This window comes from Neolamprologus brichardi, chromosome 19, assembly GCF_056152115.1.
Source record: "Neolamprologus brichardi isolate AB-2024 chromosome 19, ASM5615211v1, whole genome shotgun sequence".
NCBI classification, from domain to species: Eukaryota; Metazoa; Chordata; class Actinopteri; order Cichliformes; family Cichlidae; genus Neolamprologus; species Neolamprologus brichardi.
The window spans coordinates 10,556,725-10,581,356 of NC_142122.1; the positions used below are offsets into that span (position 1 = coordinate 10,556,725).

The following is a 24,632-nucleotide window of genomic DNA, read 5'->3' on the forward strand; positions in this document are numbered from 1 at the left end:
CTGTGGCACAACCGGACTGATGCTGCTGTAATTGGTAGTATTAATTAGCTCTAATTAACATGCTGTTACAGTTACTCAATCTTGGCTTGAATCAAAAAAGTTGAGGCTTTGGATCACGGAACAGAATAGCTCATTGTTGTGGAGTGGCTCTTTATTGGCTTTTCCTGGTTTTGAACTCGTGTTTTGTTCTGTAATTGTATGTGTGTGCAGGCGTATGCATGTGTGTAGACTTTGTTTTTCTTACTGTGGAAAATGTAACGGTAAATTGCAGTTGTGCTACAGAGGAAAAGAGAAGGGAACTAGAACTTGATTATTTTTTTGTCTGTGTCTGCGCGTAAGCTTGAGTTAATGATGATAAAAAGGCAGTGTTACCTCAGCCAGTCCCTAATGTGGATGTTCTACTGCAAATTGTAGATTTAGGTAATTATGCATGCCAGACAAACACACATTATCATCAACACAGAGGAATCAAATCATTGTTGTTGTCATTTATTCCCCTCTATATTTGACATTTTTCTCTTACTAATTTATTTTTCCTCTCTCGCTCCAACCACCCTTCTCCTCATCACGCTTCCTCTGCTGTTTATGTGTGTTTATTTACTGAGCTGTGTAACCTTATGCCCTGCTGATATGTAGGGCACCTATTTATGAGGTTACCATGGTAGCTGCCACAGTAAGAACGGAACAGCCAGCACCCGAACACATCATTACACAATCTCCTTCCTCCTCCATCTTCTGTGTCCCTATCCATCCCTTTTTTCTCTTTCCTCTACTGTTTTTGTCTTTTCTGCTTATCTGCTCCCACATTTCTTGCAGTTCCACTCTCTCCGTTTTTAATTTTTCTGGCTTATAGGTCTACTTTTGTTTCTCTTCTCAGTGTCCTTCTTTCACCTGCGGTCAAGGATTATGTCCGTACTGATCACTTCTTGTCTTCCAACCCTGTGATTGGCTGTTGTTTTATTTTGGGAGAGGTGAATAACTGTTGTTGCTGCGTGGAGAGCAGAGAAACCCAATGGGAGGTGCTCATTGGAGCACTGGAGGAAGCGGGGGGAGGTTTGGGTTGTTGGCACAGCAAGTGTTAATGGTATCATTACCCTACAACCCCCTCCACCCCTGGCACAGCTAGGTGTGAGGGAGACCTAAATCTGTCCACCCCTCTGTACTATGGCATCCCGCTAACAGACTCACTGTCGCCACAGTGTAAATGGACCGGCATACGTGCATGTGTGTGCATGTTTGTGTGTGTGTGTGTGTGTGTGTGTGTGTAAGCAATTGAGCATGTGTTATGCACACCTAGGCTTTATTACATGTCCAGATGTTCATACACGTGTGCATTTACATGTGTGTTCATGCATGCATTAAATTTGTATGAGTTAAACGTGATGAATATCGGAGTCTGATGAACTGTGCGTGTGTGCATCTGTCTGGCTGTCTGTTTGTTGGCCCATGGGTAAGATGACCCGGTGCTACTGTGGGTCACAGCTGAGTTTGGAATAGCTCTTCGACACCCAATACCGATTCTGGCACTCTGGGAATTATGTTAATATTCCTCAGCGCCAACCCCGCCCTGCAATGCATTAAACTGCCAATCAAACTGTAAACAAGACAAGCCCCCTCATGCACAAGTGAGAAAATGCCCTCGCACAACTGCACTGAACCACACACTCCACGTTGAACATTTGTAGCTTTGTTTCGCTTGGCACTGCCATAGCTTCACTGGGAACTTCTGCTAAGCCCTCTATGGTGACGCAGGCCCCAGGCAGTAGTATCTTCATCTCTGCTTTACGCATGTTTATTGTTGATTCTGCTGCTGACAGACTAATACAGGGCTTTCTGCACCTGTCAGAACACACCCATTAATCTCCATCATGACAGGAAAGCTGACTGATATAAATCAGAGGCAAAGCCGTAACACTCATAGTGGGGAGATGTGATGGTGAGAGTCAATTAACTTTAAGGGCAATGGGCTTTGAATGGGCTTTCTTTCTATTCCTGTCTCTCTGTTTTTAGGTAATATAATAAAAGCTGCTTTCGGCTCCTCCCTTGTTCACAATGGGTTGGCCACAGTGAACGTTTGATTCGGCAGATTTTTACACTGGAGGCCCTTTGTTTCTCCACCCATATTTAAACCAGACGTCTTTCGCTTGTTAGGCATATAAGTAAACCACTACAGTATGGAGCCACATTTTAGGTAACATAGTAAGATGTATTTTAAAATGAGACAACATTCACTGGTGGGTAAATGTAACCTAACTTTTGTTCTAGTGGCATTGCTTCAATACAGTTAATGGTGGAATTGCTTGCAGACACTGACTGGATCTATAGCTGCCACTCTGATAGTTTAATTAACACACTGCTGGTTTAAGTAGTTTTACTTCTGCAGATCTGTCACAGGGCAAGATTAACATTGGTCTTTAGCTCATTTTAAATTTGATGGCAACAATATGTCTCAAAAGAGTTGGGACAGAGCCATTTACCACTGTGTAGCTTCCCCATTCAGTTCAGACTTCTGGGAACTGAGATCAGCTGCTAGACTTTTTAAATAGGAATATTGTCCCATTGTCCCACTCTGCTATAGGATTTTGGCTGCTCAACAGTCCTAGATCTTCTTTGTCCTATTTTTTGTTTCATGATGTGCAGAATTTTTCAACATGGTCTGGACAGCACCTGGACTCTTCTACCGCAAAGCCTTATTGCTGTAATAGTGCATTATCTGGTTTAGCATTGTCTTGCTGAAATTTGCAAGGCCTTCCCCGAGAAAGGCATCATCTGGATGGAATTCCAGTATTTCAGGATTGGCATGCTGCCATTTCCATAGCCATTAATACATCCTCATATCATCACAGATGCAGGCTTTTGAACTAGGCACTGATAACAAGCTGGGTGGTCCCTTTCCTGAGTATGGAGGATGCTGGATCCAAAAGGAATATTAAAAATCGATTAGTCTGACCACAGAACAGTTTTCCACTTTTCCTCAGTTCATTTTAAATATACTTTGGAAAAGACGGGACATTTCTTTGCTAATGGAGCTTTAACCTGGATTTCCTTATGGCACAGTGAACTGTGTTCACAGACAGTGAATTCTGGAAGTGTTCCTGAGCCCATGCAGTAATTTCCATGACAGAATCATTCTTGTTTTTCCGTGCAGTATTGTGTGAGGGCCTGAACATCCCAGGCATCCAAGACTGATTTTTGCCCTCATCGCAGAGTTTTCTTTCAATACTTGGTATCTTTTGAAAATATTACATACGGTAGAAATATTCAAAGTCTTCACAGTTTTTTAATTTTTTTAATGCACCTTTGGTCTGAGCTATCTGTCTCCCTATGTATAGTTCCCAAAAGAAAAATCAGTGGGTCTAATGGGGTAAGATTTGATCGGTTTCTTCTTGGCCCTTTTTGAGAGTCCTTTGATTACTGGACAGTCTCAAAAGATGTGTGAGTGGTCTGGTTTTCCCACATTTTCTCCCAACACGGTTCCACATTAATTTCTTTCACATATGACGAGATTATGAGAGGTGTATTTAAATACCACATTTTTAGTTTAAAGTCAAATTCTTTCCATAGTAGACTATTACTTTCTCTATGTCAGATTGTACACACCTCTTCCCATACTTTGTCGAATTTAGTCATTTTCCCTTAATATTTGCAATGTTTTGCATGGTTTCATTTATAATCTATATTCTTTGGGATTTTTACTTACCATTTACTGACGTTCTTTATGACTTGAATTGCAAAACGTCTTATCTGAATGAATCAGTTTCACAATCAGTTTCACAATTTAGAAATGCAGATTTTTCAGATTTGTGAACTTCGGCTTAACTCTCTAAGATGCTCGTTTCATACCCAGTCATGTTACTAATCTGTTGCCAATTAAGCTAATAGTCGCACGATGTTCCTCCAGCTGTTTCTTTTTAGTATCTCTTACATTTCCAGACAATAGTTGCCTCCATCCCAACTTTTTGAATTGCCTCACTCCTGTCAAAATGAGCTAACATTTTAAATGGAAGAGTAAAATGTGTCTTTAAACATTTGATTCTATTGTGGATAAAATATGGCTTTATGACACTTGTGAATCCTTGCATTCTGTTTTAATTTACATTATACATAAAATGTAAAATGTCCATCCATCCATCCATCTTCATCCGCTTTATCCGAGGCCGGGTCGCGGGGGCAGCAGCCTAAGCAGAGAAGCCCCGACCTCCCTCTCCCCAGACACCTCCTCCAGCTTATCCGGGGGAACACCAAGGCGTTCCCAGGCCAGCCGAGAGATATAATCTCTCCAGCGTGTCCTGGGTCTGCCCCGGGGCCTCCTCCCGGTTGGACATGTCCAGAACACCAACCCCAGGAGGCGCCCAGGAGGCATCCTTGTCAGATGCCCGAACCACCTCAGTTGGCTCCTTTCAATGTGGAGGAGCAGCGGCTCTACTCTGAGCCCCTCCCGGATGGCTGAACTTCTCACCCTATCTCTAAGGGAGAGGCCAGCCACCCTTCGGAGGAAGCTCATTTTCGCCGTTTGCATCCGCGATCTCGTTCTTTCAGTCACTACCCACAGCTCGTGGCCATAGGTGAGGGTAGGGACGTAGATCGACCGGTAAATTGAGAGCTTCGCTTTTACACTCAGCTCCCTCTTCACCACGACGGTGAAGAGGCAGCTTCTGCATTACTGCAGCTGCAGCCCCAATCCGTCTGTTGATCTCCGGCTCCCTTCTCCCATCACTCGCGAACAAGACCCCGAGGTACTTGAACTCCTCCACTTGGGGCAGAAACTCATCCCCGACCCGGAGTGGGTACTCCACCCTTTTCCGGTGCTGAGCCTCATTCCCGCTGCTTCACACTCAGCTGTGAACCATTCCAGTGCGAGCTGGAGGCCTGCACCCGATGAAGCCAACAGAACCACATCATCCGCGAAAAGCAGAGATGAGATTCTGAGACCACCGAAGTGAAAGCCCTCTGTCACTTGGCTGCGCCTAGAAATCCTGTCCATAAAAATTATGAACAGAATCGGTGACAAAGGGCAGCCCTGGCGGAGCCCATCACCCACTGGGAATGAGTCCGACTTATTGCCGGCAATGCGAACCAAGCTCTTGCAACGGTTGGATAGGGATCGAATGGCCCGTAGCAATGGGCCAGACACCCCATACTCCCGCAGCACCTCCCACAGGACACCCCGAGGGACACGGTCGAATGCCTCCTCCAAGTCCACAAAACACATGTAGACTGGTTGGGCAAACTCCCATGCACCCTCATATATCCTTGAGAGGATAAAGAGCTGGTCCAGTGTTCCGCGACCAGGACGAAAACCGCATTGTTCCTCCTGTATCCGAGGTTCGACTAGCAGATGAACTCTCCTTTCCAGCACCCTGGCATAGAGTTTCCCAGGGAGGCTGAGGAGTGTGATCCCCCTGTAGTTGGAACACACCCTCCGGTCCCCCTTCCTAAAGATGGGGACCACCACCCCGGTCTGCCAGTCCAGGGGTACTGCCCCTGATCTCCACGCAACATTGTAGAGGCGTGTCAACCAGGACAGCCCTACAACGTCCAGAGCCTTCAGGACCTCATCAACACCAGGTGCTCTGCCACTAAGGAGTTGTTTAACTGCCTCAGTGACCTTGCCTCCGGAAATTGGCGGGTCATTCCCCTCATCCCCAGACTCTGCTTCCTCCTCGGAAGACATGTCAGTGGGATTAAGGAGGTCCTCGAAGTATTCCTTCCACCGCCTGACAATTTTCTCAGTCAAAGTCAGCAGCGGGGGCAGCAAGGTGGTTAGCACTGTTGCCGCACAGCAAGAAGGTCCTGAATTCAATTCCACCATCAGGCCGGGGTCTTTCTATGTGGAGTTTGCATGTTCTCCCCGTGTTTGCATGGGTTCTCTCTGGGTACTCCGGCTTCCTCCCACCGTCCAAAGACATGCAGCTTGTGGGGATAGGTTAATTGGATAATCCAAATTCACACTAGGTGTGAATGTGCGAGTGAATGTGAGTGCGAATGGTTGTCTGTCCCTGTGTGTTAGCCCTGCGACAGACTGGCGACCTGTCCAGGGTGTACCCCGCCTCTCGCCCTATGACAGCTGGGATAGGCTCCAGCGCCCCCCACGACCCTGAAAAGGATAAGCGGAAGCGAATGGATGGATGGATGGAAGTCAGCAGCGCTCCGCCAGCACTATACACAGTGCAGGTAGAGCACCGCTTTCCCCTCCTGAGACGCCTGACAGTTTGCCAGAATCTCTTTGAGGCAGTCCGAAAGTCTTTTTCCATGGCCTCTCTGAACTCATCCCACACCCGAGTTTTTGCTTCAGCCACTGCCCGAGCCGCATTCCGCTTAGCCTGTCGATACCTGTCGGCTGCCTCCGGAGTCCCACAGGCTAACCAAGCCCGATAGGACTCCTTCTTTAGCCTGGTGGCTCCCCTCACCTCTGGTGTCCACCATTTGGTTCGGTGATTACCACCACGGCAGGCACCAACCACCTTGCGGCCACAGCTCAATGCAGCAGCTTCGGCAATGGAGACGCTGAACATGGTCCACTCGGACTCCCCAATGTACCGGCAGCAAGCCGAGGGGATATTAGAATACCCACCCCAGCCCGGCGCCTCTCACCAGGGGCAACTCCAGCCTCTCTCCAGGAGACTGGTTCCAGAGCCCAAGCCACGCGTAGAGGTGAGCCCGACTATATCTAGCCAGTACCTCTCAACCTCAGGCTCCTTCCCCATCAGAGAGCTGACATTCCATGTCCCAATTGCCAGTCTTGGCAGCCAGGGATCAGTCCGCCAAGGCCTCCGCCTCTGGCCGCCGGCACACAATGCACCCGACCCCTATGGCGCCTCCTGCGGGTGGTGGGCCTGCGGGAGGATGGGCCCATGTCCCCTTTTTGGGCTGTGCCCGGCCGGGCCCCATTGACTAAGGCCCGGCCACCAGACGCTCGCCCTCAGGCACCCTCTCCGGGCCTGGCTCCAGGGCGGGGCCCCGGTAACCCTATCCCGGGCAGGGTAAACTGTTCCCTCGATGTTTTCTTCATATAGGTCTTCTGAATCGCTCTTTGTCTGGTCCCTCACCCAGGACTAATTTGCCATGGGAGACCCTACCAGGGGGCAAAAGCCCCCAGACAACATAGCTCCTGGGATCCCTGGGACACACAAACCCCTCCACCACGATAAGGTAGCGATTCACGGAGAGGAATGTAAAATGTGTTTTTGGAATTGGGGGTTGTATATAAACTCATTCGCTGACAGCACAGTTAACATACTTAAAATAGGCTTGTGATTAGACTGGTGTTATGAGTACTCGGCTCAGTGTATGCAGATGGAAAGTAAAAATGCAATATTGCCTGCTATTCAGAGCCTTTGTGAAAGTATTCATCAGAATACCGCTCAAGGGTGATTCACCATATGTCAGCTTATTATAAAGAGATGGCTGAGTGTTCCTATCTGACTTTTTAGCCAGAAGAGGAAAGTGCACTGTTGACCTTTTAAAACAGAATTCGGCAACTTCTTTTGGTTCAGACAGTTTTGAAAGAGTATGGAAGGAACAATAAGAAGAAGCATGGAGATATAAAGTAAATTATTTTTTGGTTTCTTGAGCAGTTGGCTTAGGGAAGGAGAAATGCAAAGTGCATCTAAAGTGGGGGGGAGGGGGGGGGATCTGCAGCTCCCAGTTGTTGACTCTGGGTCAGCAGAGAGTGACATCATTCCTCAGCTTCTTCCACAGGAAATAAGGTCACAGCGGGGACCTTGGCCAAGGTGCACAAGCACACAGTTGAATGCTTTCATTTAAGCACACATACAGTGCTCTTGAAAGACGGGATAATAGGTTGCTATGTGTGGGAAGAGTTTTCCCAATACACTTCATACCACCAAGGTTAGCATAGACAATGGAATATTCAACAGTCAGCCTTTTTTTTTCTTACAGTTTAACAGATCATGTTCATACTATCAACTTGGTGGAGCTCATTTGGCTGGATGATCCTTTTTTTTAGTGCGTACATATGCACAGGCATACACACACTTGCACAGAGAGCACTTTTAAACATCTGACATCATAATTCACCACTCCCTAGTGCAAGGTTGGCTGTGATCCAAGTGCTTTTGTCAGTGTGATGTCCTCAGCTGCAGTGTGCGTGTGCATTTGCACACATACGCACCAATCCACACGCCTGACTTTTATAAGGAACTGTACTTATTCATCTGAAAAGTTTTAATCTCAGCAAGAGTCACCGGTGTGCAAGTTTTTGGGCCTCCTGCCGGGTCACCATGAAAACCAGCACAACATGTTTATAAGCATTAGGTAGGCGGTGGGATTCCCCTACCCCAGAATATCAGTTCTGCAGTGCGATTGGCTAATGGGGACTCCCTCTTAGAATCATGGCACCAAGGGGAGATTTAGGTTTATGTGACTGTGTTGATGTGGGTGTGACCGACTGTGTGTGTGTGTGTGTGTGTGTGTGTGTGTGTGTGTGAGTGTGTGTTTCTTTCCACGTGAAAGAGTTTGCCAGTGTTCCAGAACACCATGACTCGCTGGGAGCTTGGGTGTCACCTACCCCCACCCATCTACTTCCAGTCTACCTATTTAGCCCCCACTCTTCCCCTCCCTCATTTTCCTTTGAACTCACCCTTCACCCAATTCCACCCAGAATGTCCTGTGGGATTTCTCCAGAAAACTCCCTCAGCGCTAAAATACTCTCACCGCTTGGCCAAAACAAACATGTTTGGATGTCTTCACTGAAAATGTATGTGTGCTTGTTAAGTCAGGAGGCACAGAAGGAATTCAGAAAGAGTGGAATGCAACCCAGAGATGTGTAGTATAACTGAGTTATTGGACTCCTTTTTCTTCATCCTGACCCCTAACTCCATCGGGTCATTTCACACATTTTGGAGCAGAGCCAAGAAGGTCAATGGCAGCAGAAACAAGCATCTTCTGTCAGGTGCATGGTCTGCTCACAAGTGATAACCGTTAGACAGCTGCTACCCCCTAGTGACTGTAAGGCCCAACCATACCATAAAGTACTTTGTAAGCTTGCAGTCTGATTTCACCCTGGTTTGTTGAAATTAATAAGGCCTATAGCATCATCTACAGGAGGATCTGTGAACTAACTGATATATAAAACTAGAAAATTAATTTACCAATGAAACTTTTCACTTAACTATTTTTGTTGCAATATTGCTTCTTTTTTAGAGAAAACTGCTCCGTGTTTAAACATAATCTCCACTGATTGCGACATTTTCACAGTTATACAGTTGGAAGGACAGTGGTGCAATATACTTGGTATGAGAGAAATGTTACCTTTTGTCTGATATTATGTCGACACAGACTGATATATATTTTCTTATGTTGCATGTTAGAAGAAAGGAGTTTCCTTTTCGCTAATGTTTCTTTGTTGGTTTTTAAATGAGCTGCAATTTAGGATTATATCCGTTGTGTGCATGCTATAGTGCTATCTGAGTGTCATGTACAGAGTTTTGTTTTTAATATTCCAAAAGATTATATATTTAAATAATTATGCCTTGCAACATTCCAGTCTACCTTTTATGTTTTCTGTTCTGTTCTGGAAAAAATAGAGGAAGCAGGACTGATCTTCTCTGGTATTGGTGGTTTGAGGTCTCTTGCTGCACTCTAGTGACAGCTCCCTCACTGTAGCTCCATGCTGAGGACCAAAACTATTGCTGATGTAGGATTAGCTCACTTGCTCTAAATCCTAAGATAGCCATGGGAAATGTAATGCAAAACCTGCCCTGTTAGCCATATGTATAAAAATAAATGCCAGTGAAGGACTGGAGTTTGTTGTTATTAAGCATTAGTTGCTGACAGGCGGTTTTCCCAGATAAGGGAAATGGTTCATTGTGTAATTTTTCAGATGTAGCTTGTCTGGCAAGTTTCCCAGAAATAAGTAAAAAAGTTGACACTAAACTTCTATAAATATTTTTGTAACATTAGGAGTCCCCTTCTGTGACCACTCGGGCAGTTTATATTGAGTTAAAATTGCATGCTAATGTTTTACATTTCCATGCCATGTAACCATTTAGCAGGAAAGTGCATATGAGCATCACAGATCTAACACGTGGAAAATTATCTCTTTGTATCTTCTTTAATATCTGTTTATGAAGGTTTGTAGACACTCAGAATAGAAAATATAGGGCTCTATTTAGTTTATAGGTAATCTCAGACATATCCAAATCGTATAAATACAAGTCGCTGTTATGTACGTATTAGGATTTATTATTTTTTTCGTTGACAAAAGAATAACTGGACTTTTAGCTGTGTCATATTATAGGTCAGTGTCTGATTCCAGTCAGACAATTAGAGCAGCTGTGTTTTTAACTGCTCCCATGTTGGCTTCCTGTGATTCGGATGTGAGTTAGACCGTAGCCAGCACTGATTAACTTTGTCTATCACAGAAGCAGGAATTTAACTCGGTTCATTCTTCCAAGTTTAGAGAGGAGGTTCCCAAGGTAACTGTGTGTGTGGGCGCGTACGTATCAGTGTGTTTGTATGCATGCGTGTGTGTTCTTCTTGAGAGGAAGAGAGAATGGGTGTAAAGAATACTACTAGAATAATACTAGAATAGAGCAGCGATGTGAACTCTGCTTTCCACTGTTGGCACGGGAACCCTGGGAGCATTCCTCCCTACACTCGATCCAGGGAAAGGGTTATCACCATGGAGATGGCATTTGGCAGGCCTGGTCTAAAGTGAGTGTGTGTGTATAATCAGATGGATGGAGAGGCGATAGTAGCCTGTTCCATGTGTATCGGGTTCAAGTTGAAACTTTATTTGTCCTAGTTGGTTTCATTGCAAGAATTAGAAATAACATTACATAAAATTATGAGACTGGCATGCATAACTGTGCACACTTGCCAATGATAAAATATTTGCAGTAATTCTCCTATGTACTTAAAAGTGTGCATGGATATTTCAGTAATTTAAGCCTTTTTTAAAATACTGTATAAAGAACTATAAGGTCATTATCACATTATTATTATTATTATTATTATTATTATGATAGTAGTAAATTGTGTCAGAACATTTCCATATTAGAATATCTAAACAGTCCAGTTAAACAGTAAATGGTTGGCTATAGCTTTACAAGCAAATTTAATTTTGACTTGACAAACATGTCTTTCTCAATGTTTGTTGTCATCTGTGCATCTATCTCTGTGTGTGTGTGTGTGTGTGTTTTAAGTCTGCCTGGTGCCTGAAGCAGAAATAAACGTGAAATCGGTGGCTATATTTACACAGATAATTTTACACAGCGGACAGGCAGTTTCATAGAGCAGGTGCGTGTGTGTGTTTAGGAAGTTGTCATGTTCACACTATTAAGCTGCTCTGAAAGACTTGGTTCCTGTTAAGTGAACACATCAAGGCGCTCGTCCACACTCGCACACAGCCACATGTGTAATATGCCCCGACAAATTAGAGACATGTATCAATGCACTAGTAAAGACTGCAGGAGCACACGTGTGCGTGTCAAGTGTGCCAACAGTTGGATGAAGGCGGCAGTTGTTGTTCGACAGCTGACCTGCTGTGCTTCCCATCGTGCATTTATTTGATCAGTGCTGTGAAGGCTGCTGACTCACCTGTTTCTGTGGCTGTGAGGCTGGATTAGATCTGAGGGGTGGGCAGAGAAAAGCTTGCAGACATAACACACACACACACACACCTGTTATGTTGCCTTTTGTTCCTGTTAAGCTTCCATCAGCCGCCAGAGTTTCTCTTCACTGTTATGCTTCTTGTCTCCTGTCTGTGTAAGAAAAAGTAGGTTCAAACCAAATATATTCAGGAAGGAAGCAGGATGCTCAACAACAACAAATCCTTTTTTTTTTTACAGCTTAGAACATATTCAAAGTGACATGTAAGGGGCTATGAGTAGATTGCTGATGTGCAACATACTTGATAAGATGACCAAATAGTCTTTCCCAATAGATCATCCTGTTGTCAGAGCAGTCTGTCTGATCTAACTGGTCCCACTGTTTGAGTCAGGACCAGGTGGATACATTCTCTGTTATTGTATTCATCTGATATTGAGTCAGTGTCAGAAGGATACATCTGATAATGAGTCGGTATCAGATGTTTTGGTCCAACATGAGGGAAACATTTGTTTGTTTAGCTCCTTAATACTCAATTAAGTTCACCAGCTATTTGTTTAGAACATTGTGGTGTAATGAATACAATTTAGCTGTTCCTTTTTTAATTAAAACAACTAAATTAAAAGATGTTGACATGCTTGGTAGACCGCAGAGAAACTACACAAGCACATTGTCTTGTCTATGCTCAGTTATCAGATCCATTTCATATAGATTTTCATATTTAAGCTGATTATTCTTCGCTATTTAATTATTTAATTTAAGTTGAGTAATTAACTAGTCAAAATTCTGCCTTGACGTTGCATTTCTGTTGGCCTCATGTGTCCCTTCTTGTAGGAACAGTTTGTCCCAGTGGGTGTTCTCGTGTCACCTGAGCTCACTAACTTCTTACATACTGTCATGGACCGTCTCTGGAGTTTTACAGTTTGTAGAGCTTAGTAAATTGGTTGTTTTTATTCATTTTTTCTGTTATTTTTTTTTTAAATCTTTAATAGCAGGCTAATCATCACAGAACATTCAAGATTCAAGGAGGAAAATTTAAGATTTAAGATTTAAGAACAAGGGTTTTAGGACCAAACGGAGCAATTTTGACAGGGCAGGGTTACACTGACTGTCAGTCACAGGAAAAGAGCACACAGCTGCCTGGTGGCATTCCTTTCTGGCTCCCATTACACTCTCACACAAGTACTGTAACTCTTTATACAGAGATTTATGATATCACAAGCTCATTGCTACAGCTGAAGAGGTTGTGCAGAGGAAGTGGAGAGAATGAACTCCCTTTCATTGACCAGGATGAAAGAAATTAGAAAAAAAAGGGTCAAAAAGCAGGGTGGGATTTCACATGAAATAATAGGCTGGTGAGACTCTAGTGCACATTTGTTGAGTGATACAATATATTTCCTGTATAATGTTTCCCTCTGAAGCATGGAGGTAATAGGTAGCTAACATTAGACAATGTGTGCATGTGACAGTATCTGTATCTGTGTGTGGGATTGGTATGCAACCCTGGCTTCAGTATGGATCCCAGCTGTTCCAAAGAATTCAGCAAGGCACACAGGGATCTGAGAGGAGTTACCCTAAAATACAAGGTGACTCATTTATTTTTCTGGAAAGCTGCTCACACACATGCATGCACACTGAACCTTTCTGTATGCAGTATGGCTCAAACTGGAAGAAACAATAGTGTCACAAATGGAAAAAATACAGTAGTAGAAAAACGGGGGGAATTGTTCAAGCTATAAAACGAACCATTGGACCAAGATGAAAGTAACGCAGTGTATTAAATAAAGTTGTTAGTGGCAGTCATGATGTATCAAGTACAGTATGTGCGGATATCTTGTGTACTGTCCTAGACTTCTAGGTATTTGAGCTGGACAGATTTAAAATGGGTCACCCTGTACATCCTGAGGGATCCCCTCTCTGTTCAGCTTGAGATTGGTGTTGCTTGGCATCGAAAGGCTTTTAGCTCAACCTCGGTAAATTTAAGGGAAGCCTTTCAGGGAGCATTCGAGGTCACACTGCTGACAGTTTATGCTCTTTTTATTCTCACTGTTAATTAGCTATCACCATCCGTGGAAATTTGTCAGTACTGTCCATGTATCTATTCATTTGCCATTCAGGAGCAGTAATGTGGTTTGATATTTCACATTTGGATATTGCTACTAACCGTTGGTGTCCATACATTAAAGAGCATAGAAACAGACAGCAGTAAATCTATTACTTCCAAAAATTCAACTGCTACTTCTGCATTGTTGATTTTGCAGAAAACTAGATGCAGAGGTGATTACTTTAATAAAATTTGATAACTGAAATCATGGTTCCTTGTTTTTACTACTTCTCAAATGTAAGGATTTACTGTTGTTTTTTTTATATATATATATATTAATAATTCATCTATTCTGAGAATCTGTAAGTCGAGTAAAAAATGCCGAACGGTTCCTTTTTCATCCTCTGTTCTTAAGAGAAGCTGCTGTTTGTTCTTTCTTTCATGTGACAGTAAGCTGATGATTTTGTTTGAGAAACTTAGCGGGATAACCACATCACCTTGTATTATGGAAGATTGTCAGTAGTCGCTTTGGATTTGTGATTTTGTTTTACTGACAAATGGCTGGATGAATAATTTAAACTCTTTTTATTTAAAAAACACACTGACTGGCTCTAAAGCAGGGTGACACTTGTGGATTTTCAGTATGTTCAAAAGGGAATGCTGCATTGAGTCTTTGAGCAGCCCAGTGGAAATTCTGTCAACAGATATAACGACAGGTGTCTCGCTCGCTGATTCAACACTGCCTCCCAAATTACCGCTATGAAAATATTTCAGCTTGCTTGTCCAACCCACTCACCCTGAAGCACCAACTTAAGCTTCCTGTCTGCAGTAAAATCATTTCAATCACAGTCACTTTGAGTTGTAACTTCCCACTGGCTAACTTTAGTCGGCAGGAGGAGGCAGGAACAGAGGAGGGCTCATATCCTGCAAAGCACTACGCCAAGATATGCGACATGGTTGCACTTCCCCGCCTCCCACCACCCTAATGCTCAGGACAGCCGGTTTGTTATATGTGTGTGCATTGCCAGGCATGGCTCATGTTTCTCAGTGCAGTTTGTCAGAGCCCAGCTTGGAACAGCAGGCACCAGTGAGGCTACATTAAATACATACATTCAGAGCTGACAGGGGGACACCACAATGTTTCTTCCCCAGAAAGAAGCTACGATTTGGGATTGCATTGGGCCATAAAACAGCCCGGTACCATGTTTTTGCCTCCCGTCCTGCACTGTAGCACAGGACGTCTAAGGATCATCTTTTTACATAGAAACACTGCTGGATTACTGCCCCACAGGACAAAGTGTTGGGAGCATGAGTATAAATGTGAAGTTTGAAGGAGACCGATTTTGAGTGCAAATAATTCCTAAGGGACACTTTGCATGAAATGCCACACGTGCTGGATATTCTTTGCTTTCCTGAAGTGGTTTTCCAGTTTTGGCTCCTGGATATCTGAGCTGTTGGGTAAACCTATCATAGTCCATCCCTTTTCTTATCACTCGCTGGGCAAGCTGGTGAATCTGTAGTCGCCCTGTCGTTAGCCACATCAGTGTCCGTGTCTGGTGGGGTGTTGTGAGCCTCAGCCTCCACCATGATGATCAAGGAGGCATCGTTACGGAGGGACCCTGACCTCAGGGGGGAGCTGGCCTTTCTGGCCAAGGGGTGTGACTTTGTCCTCCCCTCACGGTTCAAGAAAAGAATCAAGTCTTTCCAGCAACAACAGGTCAGTCAGTTCAACAAGCAAGACAGGCAGGGTGCAAGTGTGCATGCAATAATAATAAATAATAATTATAAGCGCATAAAGATGTGCAGATGCAAATGTATATCTGTGTACACACACATACATTAGATGCATCTGGTTGCTCTAACACACACAGAGTGACATGCCAGGGAAGACAAACTATTCTGAGGCAGATACCAGCTGGGTATTAATAGGCCAGGAGGTGCAGGAATAGAGTGACAGAATGAACGGTGTGAAGGAGAGGACTGCTACAGCTGTCCTGCTCAATACACAGTGTATGAAGGCCCAAGAGAAGAGACCAAGAAGTCCCTATGGGAACACAATGACTTTTGATTTAAGATGCAGTGTTGATTAAGCTCCAGTTTTGGTCTTCATATTTTAATAAGTAGCGCTGGAAAATTGGTTTTCCAATTATCACATTAGGATGTAGTCTAATATTGGGGTCTTGGGGTAAATTTGACCATGTAAGTTATTTGGTAATACATTTTTTTCTGAGATTTTTCTGAGGACTGACTGTATGGATGTGTCTTCTGCCACCTGGAACTTTTCTTGCCAAAGGTTAAAATAAAAGTGCACTTATGACCGCTTTTTACTCATCTATGACTAACAGAATGGCAGGAAAAATAGTCTCTTGTGTGTTGTTTATGAGTCACTTTGAGTTTCCAGTTCAACCTTTTACGTAGTTTCTCTATCATACTACAGTGAAGTTGTATCTTATCTACAGCTCAGGGGAAAGTTATCAATGACAGTGATTAAATTCTTCATTCTTATTTGTGCTTTTCATTAAAAATGCGTACAAAGTTAGGGAAGCAAGGTACGTTTTACATCTAGACTAAGGCAGGTAGTTTGAATCAGTAAGCCACCAAGACTGCAGTGTTTCAGTCATTGGAACATTGTCTCAAAAAAAGCTGAAATATGATGTTTAAAGTTAGGACTACAAACAGCTAATTAACACCCATCCATGCTTGTCCTTTCCCACACATGATCTCCCTTCTCTCTTTTCAGGTCCAGTCGAAACCAGAAAAGAAACCCGGAACACCTCCTCCCGCTCCAGTTGCAACCACAGCCACACCAGCCCCCACGCCACGCTCACCCAGCCCTCCTCCAGCTCCGGTGATTGTCACCCCTCCTCCTCCTGCCGTTAACATTCCCAGGTTCTACTACCCTCGTGGGCTTCCTGCCCTGGGCCCAGTTGCCAACCACGATGCAGAAATTCATGCCATTGAGACGGTCTTCACCGAGTTTGAGGAGGAGAAGGCTGATATTTATGAAATGGGCAAGGTCGCGAAGGTAAAATCACACCTTTCCCCTAACCTGTTTTTCAGAATAGAACAAACTTTATTAAGACAAAGGCAAGCATCTACATTTAATTCCAGTAGGGCAGTTGAAATGCCAACATCCATATTGAGACTTGAGACTTCTTTACATTTCCCAGAAGGCTTTTGTTTTTCCTGAGAAATCACTGCACGTAGTGGCCTTGTTAAAACAGTGCTCTTTCTAAGCAATGCAACTCTAGGAAACAAACATGTTGTTCAGAGTAAGGTCATACAGGCAGTTGTTGTGTTTCCATTCAGGCATGCGGGTGTCCACTTTACTGGAAAGCACCCATGTTCTACGCAGCAGGTGGTGAGAGGACGGGCTTTGCGTCTGTTCACTCGTTCATTGCAACTTGGAGGAAGTAAGACGCGCATGTTCTTTAAAGCCTTACAAATAGAATAAAACAGATGCAACTGGGCTTTGATATCATATGTCTCTCCTCTCCTTTCTTGCAGGTTGTTGCACAGTTGCCATGACGATGCCTCAAAGTTTGTTTACTTGCTGGCTAAACCTGGCTGTAACTACTTGGAGCAGGAAGACTTTATTCCTCTACTGCAGGTAAATATCATCCCAATATAAATGAAATAAGCAACTCTGTTATTTCTGTGCTACACTATATTTTTATGACAACTCTATGTACTAATTTTTTCCTGTTTGCCTTATTAGGACATTGTAGATACACATCCTGGGCTCACGTTTCTGAAGGATGCACCTGAATTCCATTCACGCTACATAACAACGGTAAATGGCAAAAACCAATGAGATCAGCCGTGTTTTTTAAAATATATTTCTTTGTAAGATTGTATTTTAGCGTATCTCACAAGCTCTGTTAACTGAAAAGGAATAGCAGTTCTAGACTAAGCGCCACAGTAATGAGGAAGCTCTTTATGGCCACATGTATCAATGACCTTGTTTGTTCAATAAATGTCCAAAGCTCGTGACCAAAGGCAAGTAATGGAAACTAGATTAACTGGCTTCAGGATGAGAAAACTTCACAAGTACAAGCACATTACCAGTGAACAACAGAAACATTTAAAACGTGACTGTAACAGTGAACAGCAATCAACTCTCCCAAGATCTTTTCTGTTTAATGACACTTTAATATTCTGTCCTAGGGGTACCATTATAGTTCACCTGATTGAGTTATAATGACCCTTATACTGAAGGCTAAAGTCCTTCCTGCAGCAGCCTGAATTCACGTCTGTGCCAGACTCTGCTGTGAATACTATTCTTCCCACCTTACTATCTAGCCTCCTCTTTCATGCCAAATAAAAGCTAAAACATGCCCCAAATAAAATAATATTTTTCCATAACTACCATTTGGTCTAAAAATGATCCAATTATCCCAAAAAAATCACTTAATGAGGTTATAAAAAACAACAAAAACCCAACAAATCATATATTCTTCCTTAACCTGCTCCTTTTCCTTATTCTTATGCCTCTGAGCAGCCCATATAGGGGTTGCCACAGTGAACATTTGCCTCCAACTCCCACTAGCCTTAGCATCCTCCTTCATTATGTCAACCCTCTGCATGACCTTGATCTTTTCTGTGGTTTTTGTCTCCATCTTCAACATCCTTTGACTAATATATCCACTAACCCTCCTCTGTACATGTCCCGACCATATCAGCCTTGTCTGTCTAATTTTGTCTCCTAACCACTCAATCTGATTAGCATTATAGTCCTATCCATTCTGGTGACTCTCAGCCAAAATCTTAGGTATTTGAGCCGTGGTATTTGAACTCATCTGTCTTCACAATCTCTGCTCCTTGCAGGTTCACTGTTCCACCTGCCTCCCTCTTCTGTCTTGCTTCTACTGGCTTTCATTTCTCTTATCTCTAGAACATACCTCCACCTCTCCACACTCTCTTCCACCTGCTTCCTACTCTCACTATAGAGCAGTATTCATAATCTCCTCTTAAGTTGTCAGCGAAACAGCTTCTGTGTGCCTCAGCTGTGTAATATTAACAGTAGAGCATGTGAGTCTTTGAATGTAGACGGGTACAGCTGTGCAAGGTGAGGGTTTGCTTTTTAAAAGTACTGAGATTTCACTGCACCGATGCGTCAGCCTACGGTGACTTCACGGAAACACTGATGCATTCCCTACCATCCCTTTCCATAGAGACACCCCCTGCATTCCCATTTTATGACACTTCCTATTCAGTTTAGACCAACTGACGTGCTACTGTATGAGACGCTAGTAACCCATGGAGGTCCATGTACCAGAAAATGGATGATAATCCAGTGTTGTGGGTCTTCCTCTTGGCTAGATGAGGAATATTTTTAATATATCTGGATGACGGGGCTTGTACAGACCTCGTGAAAATGTCATCATGGTTTTTTTTAGTTTGACAGTTTCAGTTTTAGACCTTGCCTTGATTTTAACTTTTTAGAATCACCAATACATAAACCACCAGATGTCAAATACATAAATTAAATTGGACAAAAAAGTTTGTATGATTAATTGAAGACAGCAAAGGCGATTGTAATTACTGAATAGGATTATTAATAATTCTATTAAAAGCCTTATCAAGAATTAATAATTTTCTACTCCACTGTTAAGGCTATATTAATCATTTTTTGGTTAAAAGGTAATGTAATGTTAAAAATTTCAGAAATTATGAAAGATGTCCCTCATAATTTAATAAACTCACCCCCTTTAAAAACATAGTGAGGTCTTGTTATTTGGAAGATATTGAATTATAGGATTAATCATGAAAAGTTTTTACATTAATCATGAGGCTTTACTTTCGTTTTATTAGCGCATTTTATGAAAACTATTATATAATAAAATTGTCTTTGTCGCTATTCTACTATAATGTTATCACAGGTGATCCAGCGGATATACTATGTAGTGAACCGGTCATGGAAAGGTCGTATCACAATGATGGAGCTACGCCGGAGTAATTTCCTTCAAACTCTCGCCCTGCTGGAAGAAGAGGACGACATCAACCAGATCACTGACTACTTCTCCTACGAACACTTTTACGTCATCTACTGCAAGTTTTGGGAGCTGGACACTGATCATGATCTGTACATTGACCCCAAAGATCTGGGGAGATACAACAACCACGGTAAGAAAACAAATCTCAGTTAAGGATTTACTTCCCCCAGCTGAAAGAGCTCCATAGCAGTTCAATTGGGGTTTTTCTAATCCTTTATATGAGCACTGAGCCAAAAATCGAATTGTCTGAATCAGTACTTAAGTGTTTGACTTTAATGTGCTTTCACTGATTTACAAACAGCGTCATCTTGTTTCTGTGTATTTACTTCCTCTTTTTATTCTCCCATTTTAACAGCATCCTCAAACAGAATCATTGAGAGATTATTTTCAGGGGCTGTTACTCGGTGAGTAAAAACCCGCACGTGAACGAGCATACGTAGCCAATTACTTTACTGTAATAACTGTAGAGCATCTAAATGGTTCTGTCTCTTTTCTTTCCAGGGGTAACGCTGTGCAGAGAGAAGGCAGGATGAGCTACGCTGAGTTTGTCTGGTTTCTGATATCTGAGGAAGACAAAAAAAATCCCACCAGGTATTTCAAAAGTTGTTCTGATATGTGTGTGATTGTTTAGATTAGTACACTGCAGGTATGCAACAAATAATCTGAGTCTGTGCGTAACACATTTGTTACCTGTCTTTCCAGTATAGAGTACTGGTTCCGCTGCATGGACGTGGATGGTGATGGTGTCCTTTCCATGTTTGAGTTGGAGTATTTTTATGAAGAACAGTGTGAGAGGATGGAAAGAATGGGCATCGAGCCTCTACCCTTTCAGGATTTGCTCTGCCAGATGCTCGACCTGGTCAAACCTGAGAACCCAGGTTAGTGCTCAAACTTTCTTGCCCTTAGTCTTTTTTTTTTTCTTATTTCACGATTACGTTTTAATCAGTACACGGCCAAACACAACCCATTGTGCTTTTGAGACGTTACACCTGCATTTGTGTTTGTTTTATTTCCTTTAGGTAAGATAACTCTGAGTGACTTGAAACGCTGCCGGATGGCTCACATATTCTTTGACACTTTCTTCAACCTGGAGAAGTACCTGGACCATGAACAGAGAGACCCATTTGCTGTGCAAAAGGTGCAAATCTTCAAAATGTATTTAGAATATTCAACTATAACTGTGGATCTTCTTGATATTGTGATGATCCACTCGAAGGCATGCATGTTAGGTTATTAGTGATTTGAAATTGTGACTCCCCACAGTGTATAATCTGGCTGGATTTTTTTCTAGTTCCATATAGCGTCTTCGCTTCTTCTTCTTATTATTTTTTTTAGTTTTGTGTATTTTATCTAAAGCTATAAAACACCAATATGTATTGTGTTTGTGGTGCTCCAGGACATTGATAGTGAAGGTCCAGAACCATCTGACTGGGATAAATATGCCTCAGAGGAGTATGAGATACTAGTGGCAGAGGAGACTGCAAATGAACAGCTGCACGAGGGGTACGGCGTAGACACGTTCACACTCATTCACGTTATTAACTAAAAGTTTATCATTTTTATTAAGAATAAAGGTGTTAATCGGTTATCTCTGTTGTGTTTCCAGGTCATTTGATGATGACTATGAATCTGAGGAGCTTCAAGTTCCTGGAGAAATTGGGAAAATGGAAAAACTGGTCATATCAGACCTGTCTGCATAAAATTTGGAATTCTTGGGCTTCTCTTTCTGGTAAACAGAAAACAGCAAGGTGATGGAGGGCCACTCTGGATATATGCATCCATACATGGATCGAAAGACAGACAGAGAAAGGAATTCTGGCTCCTGTCTCATGATTTCTCTGTGGAGTTATTGTATTGTATGTGTGTGTGAGTATGGCCGTAAACCAGTATTGTTCTGGTGTCTGGTGCAATAATGCATCTGTATTCACACAAAAAAGAATGTCCCTGCCTCCAGCTTTTTGCTCCACAGAAGCCAAAGACAGAAGTTTGGTAAGCTCAAGAAGGACTCAAAGAAAAACACTTAACTGTAAAATAATGTAATTATTGTGAATTCTCTACTGACAATCCTGCCAAAGGACAATCTTTTTAAGAATTTTGCTAAGCTCAAGTTAGACTGACAGGAAGCCTGCCATGCACACAAGTAGGCATCTAGTGGGAGAAACTGGCAGGTAGAAAAAAATAATGACAATAATAGACACTGCCATTGAAGAGCAACAGTCCACTGCTTAAAAATATGACACACACTGCCTTGAGAAACCTGCTGTGTGAGCATCTTGTCACCATGTTTCTCGTAAAGGAAGCTGTTAGTCCCTTTAATTAGAGGTCATAGAACAGCTTGAGCGGTTATATCAGCACCTCCACTTAGTGGCCAGTATGTGGTACTGCATGCCATCCGTGGCCTGCACAGTGCTTGATGGCTGGCTGTCATTTTTCTGTGAAGGCGTTTAGTTCACCGCACAGCCTGAGCTGTTCTTTATTGTTGCAGCACTATCAGCGCTCCACCTCTGGACGCTCTCCGGAGTCATGGACAGTTATTTTTAAGCTCTACAATTTCAATGTATTAATTCTCAATCAGATAATGGTGAAAGATATGGGATATGCACATCAAGTGATGCACAATGCCAGTCATATCAAACTCTCCGGTAGAGTTGCCCAAACATTTCCACCTGTAACATTTGTAATGAAACAATAGATGTGCCTACGATTTGTAAGTTGTTCCTGCCAGTCTCATGCAACATCTCACTGTATGTTTTCCCACATCCTGCTTTTCTTTTCTTTTCTTTTCTTTTCTTTTCTTTTCTTTTCTTTTCTTTTCTTTTCTTTTCTTTTCTTTTCTTTTCTTTGTTAAACCTTTATTTTTTATGGAATTTTCAATTTGACAAGCAGAAGTGTAGAACAAAAACATTGGGCACCGATACAGTACATTACACAGAAAGCTGAGCTTTATTGTTTTAAGTTAAAAAGAGAGAATTGGGAAAAGTCATTCTGTCATTTCATCATCAGAGTTATCTTCCCCGTTTATTCTCTCACATCCTTTTTTGAATTTGTACACTGCCTTCTAATTCATGTGAACTGTTACTGTCGTTTAGTCTCTGCAAAAGTATCCCCTTTTTACATACCTGTTTACATCTCATCACTATTGATCATTTGTTTATCAGCGTTTCTGAAGTCCACTCTACCTGTAACACACAAAAACACACCACTAAAGATGCCTTTTAATAAATAGGTTGCCTAAAGCAAATTTGAAACTCACATATGTAGTGGTATCATGCCGGCAAACCATTACGTAGATACGTTTGAGATTTCAAACAACACTTCACTACAGTGTTTGTGGCTTTTAGAAAAAGGATTCTCTGAACACGTGTCCCTGTTATTCAAACAACAGAAGACACGCTGAAGAGTTTCCAGTAGAACTCTCTGTAGTGTACATTGTCCTGACACTACAGTTTGTGCTTTATAGAGACTAAGATGCATAGATGTATCACTGCTCAATTGCTGTATAGTTATTCAGAAATGTCCATTCATTGTACTGAGATGAAGCCTTATTTTTTTTCAGGCACATTTTTCTTAAAATCTCTTAAAACCAGTTGTTATAGTACAACCCAATCAATGTTTATGGTTTGATGCCACTATGTGAGTTTGGTCTGTGAACCCTTTAACTCCTTTATTTACTGTAATAGCTAGGAGTGTGTGTTTGCACTGATAGAAGAGTGTGCTTTAGGAGCCTGTGTTGTGTAGCTCTGTTTCAAGCCGTTTTGTTGCCATGGGGATTGTGCTCCAGGATCGGTGGATGTGTGTGCCCTTGTATAACTCTTTAATTAGTAGTAGTCCTCAGTGGCTTTAAATTCACCGATATATATACATCCTTTTCTGGCATTTGCTGTACAGACTCACCATAGTATAGTTGCAGTTGAAGGGTAAAAAAGACAGCTTGCGGATGCTGCGAGGTTTTAAGGACCTTGATCACCCCACTTCTGCTTTATATTTGTTGTAAATCTCTCTAGCTTTGTAATAAGCAATATTATAATATTATTAACAGTAATAATGAGCCATTATGGACATAACAACTGTAATATGATGGTTTGTATTACTGTGCCACTGTGTGGCTTTGGGATGGGGGGTAAATTATGTTAGCTGTGTGTATGCTTGTGTTAGACGTGCAGTGGATTTTATCAGCAGAAGTGGGTGAAATCCTCTTTTCTACCCAACCTGACAATCACAAAATTTGTAGATACAAGATATCATCTAATATAGAAACGGTTGAGACAGATTTTTCACTGCTGTGATCACATTCATTCACTCTTAAAGAGATTTCTTCGCCTATACGGTATACAAGAAAGAACTAATTATGGTGATGGGACATAAAGTCTGGACGACGACTTTTTGGTTCTATGCAAAGTATCCTGGTGCTCACACTCCAAGCATCAGGCAAGGAGCAAAGCCATGCAGGACTTTTACTTTACTTTTAAAGGTAGAGAAAAAGAGTTTATTTTTGATCTGTGCACAGAAAACTTGGGTAGGCTGAGATGTGATGCAAAGTCTGGTGGTTATTGTATTGGCATGGTTTTCCCTCTTTACATCCATCAATTCTTTCTTTTAGTCTTTCAATCTTTCTTTCTTTTTTCTGTCCTGTCTCCTGTTATTTGTTGCTTTCATTTTAAGTTTAAAAGTTTAAATAAAGATGTTTAAAAAAAAAAATTTCCTCTTTGCTCTTTATGGTCTTATTCCATGACACACGTGTCACATTCAGACATCGTTATTCTCTCCTGTGTACACACACTTTGTGATCTTAACGTGTTTGCATGCACTGGTGATCAATAGCCCGTCTCGGATACTGGCTATTTTCATTCTTAAAGCTTAAGATTTTCTATGTTGTTGTTTAATTTCATCTGTTGTAGTTATTTTTAACAAATTCACATTTGACCCTATATGGCTTTTATGACGCTGCAGTGAATCAATATGCTAGCATCGGAGCCTCCATGACAAGAGCAGGAGCTAAACATGAAGTCTGTGGTCAATGA

The 24,632-nt window shown here is 42.3% G+C and overlaps 1 protein-coding gene across 3 annotated transcripts in view; it reads left to right on the top strand.

Annotated features, from left to right (window-relative positions):
• Window positions 1-24,286, top strand: part of ppp2r3a (protein phosphatase 2, regulatory subunit B'', alpha) — a 61,056-nt gene extending 36,770 nt beyond the window's left edge. For all 3 annotated transcript variants that reach the window (XM_006798739.3, XM_006798740.3, XM_035911089.2), the window contains exons 3-13: window positions 16,356-16,640; window positions 16,925-17,028; window positions 17,123-17,225; window positions 17,334-17,408; window positions 19,498-19,741; window positions 19,967-20,015; window positions 20,113-20,202; window positions 20,314-20,489; window positions 20,631-20,749; window positions 21,008-21,114; window positions 21,218-24,286. In XM_006798739.3, coding sequence (XP_006798802.2) covers window positions 16,356-16,640; window positions 16,925-17,028; window positions 17,123-17,225; window positions 17,334-17,408; window positions 19,498-19,741; window positions 19,967-20,015; window positions 20,113-20,202; window positions 20,314-20,489; window positions 20,631-20,749; window positions 21,008-21,114; window positions 21,218-21,311 — 1,446 coding nt within the window. In that variant the 3' untranslated portion in view covers window positions 21,312-24,286. The remainder of the gene's footprint in view (window positions 1-16,355; window positions 16,641-16,924; window positions 17,029-17,122; window positions 17,226-17,333; window positions 17,409-19,497; window positions 19,742-19,966; window positions 20,016-20,112; window positions 20,203-20,313; window positions 20,490-20,630; window positions 20,750-21,007; window positions 21,115-21,217) is intronic.
• The last annotated feature ends 346 nt before the right edge of the window (window positions 24,287-24,632 follow it).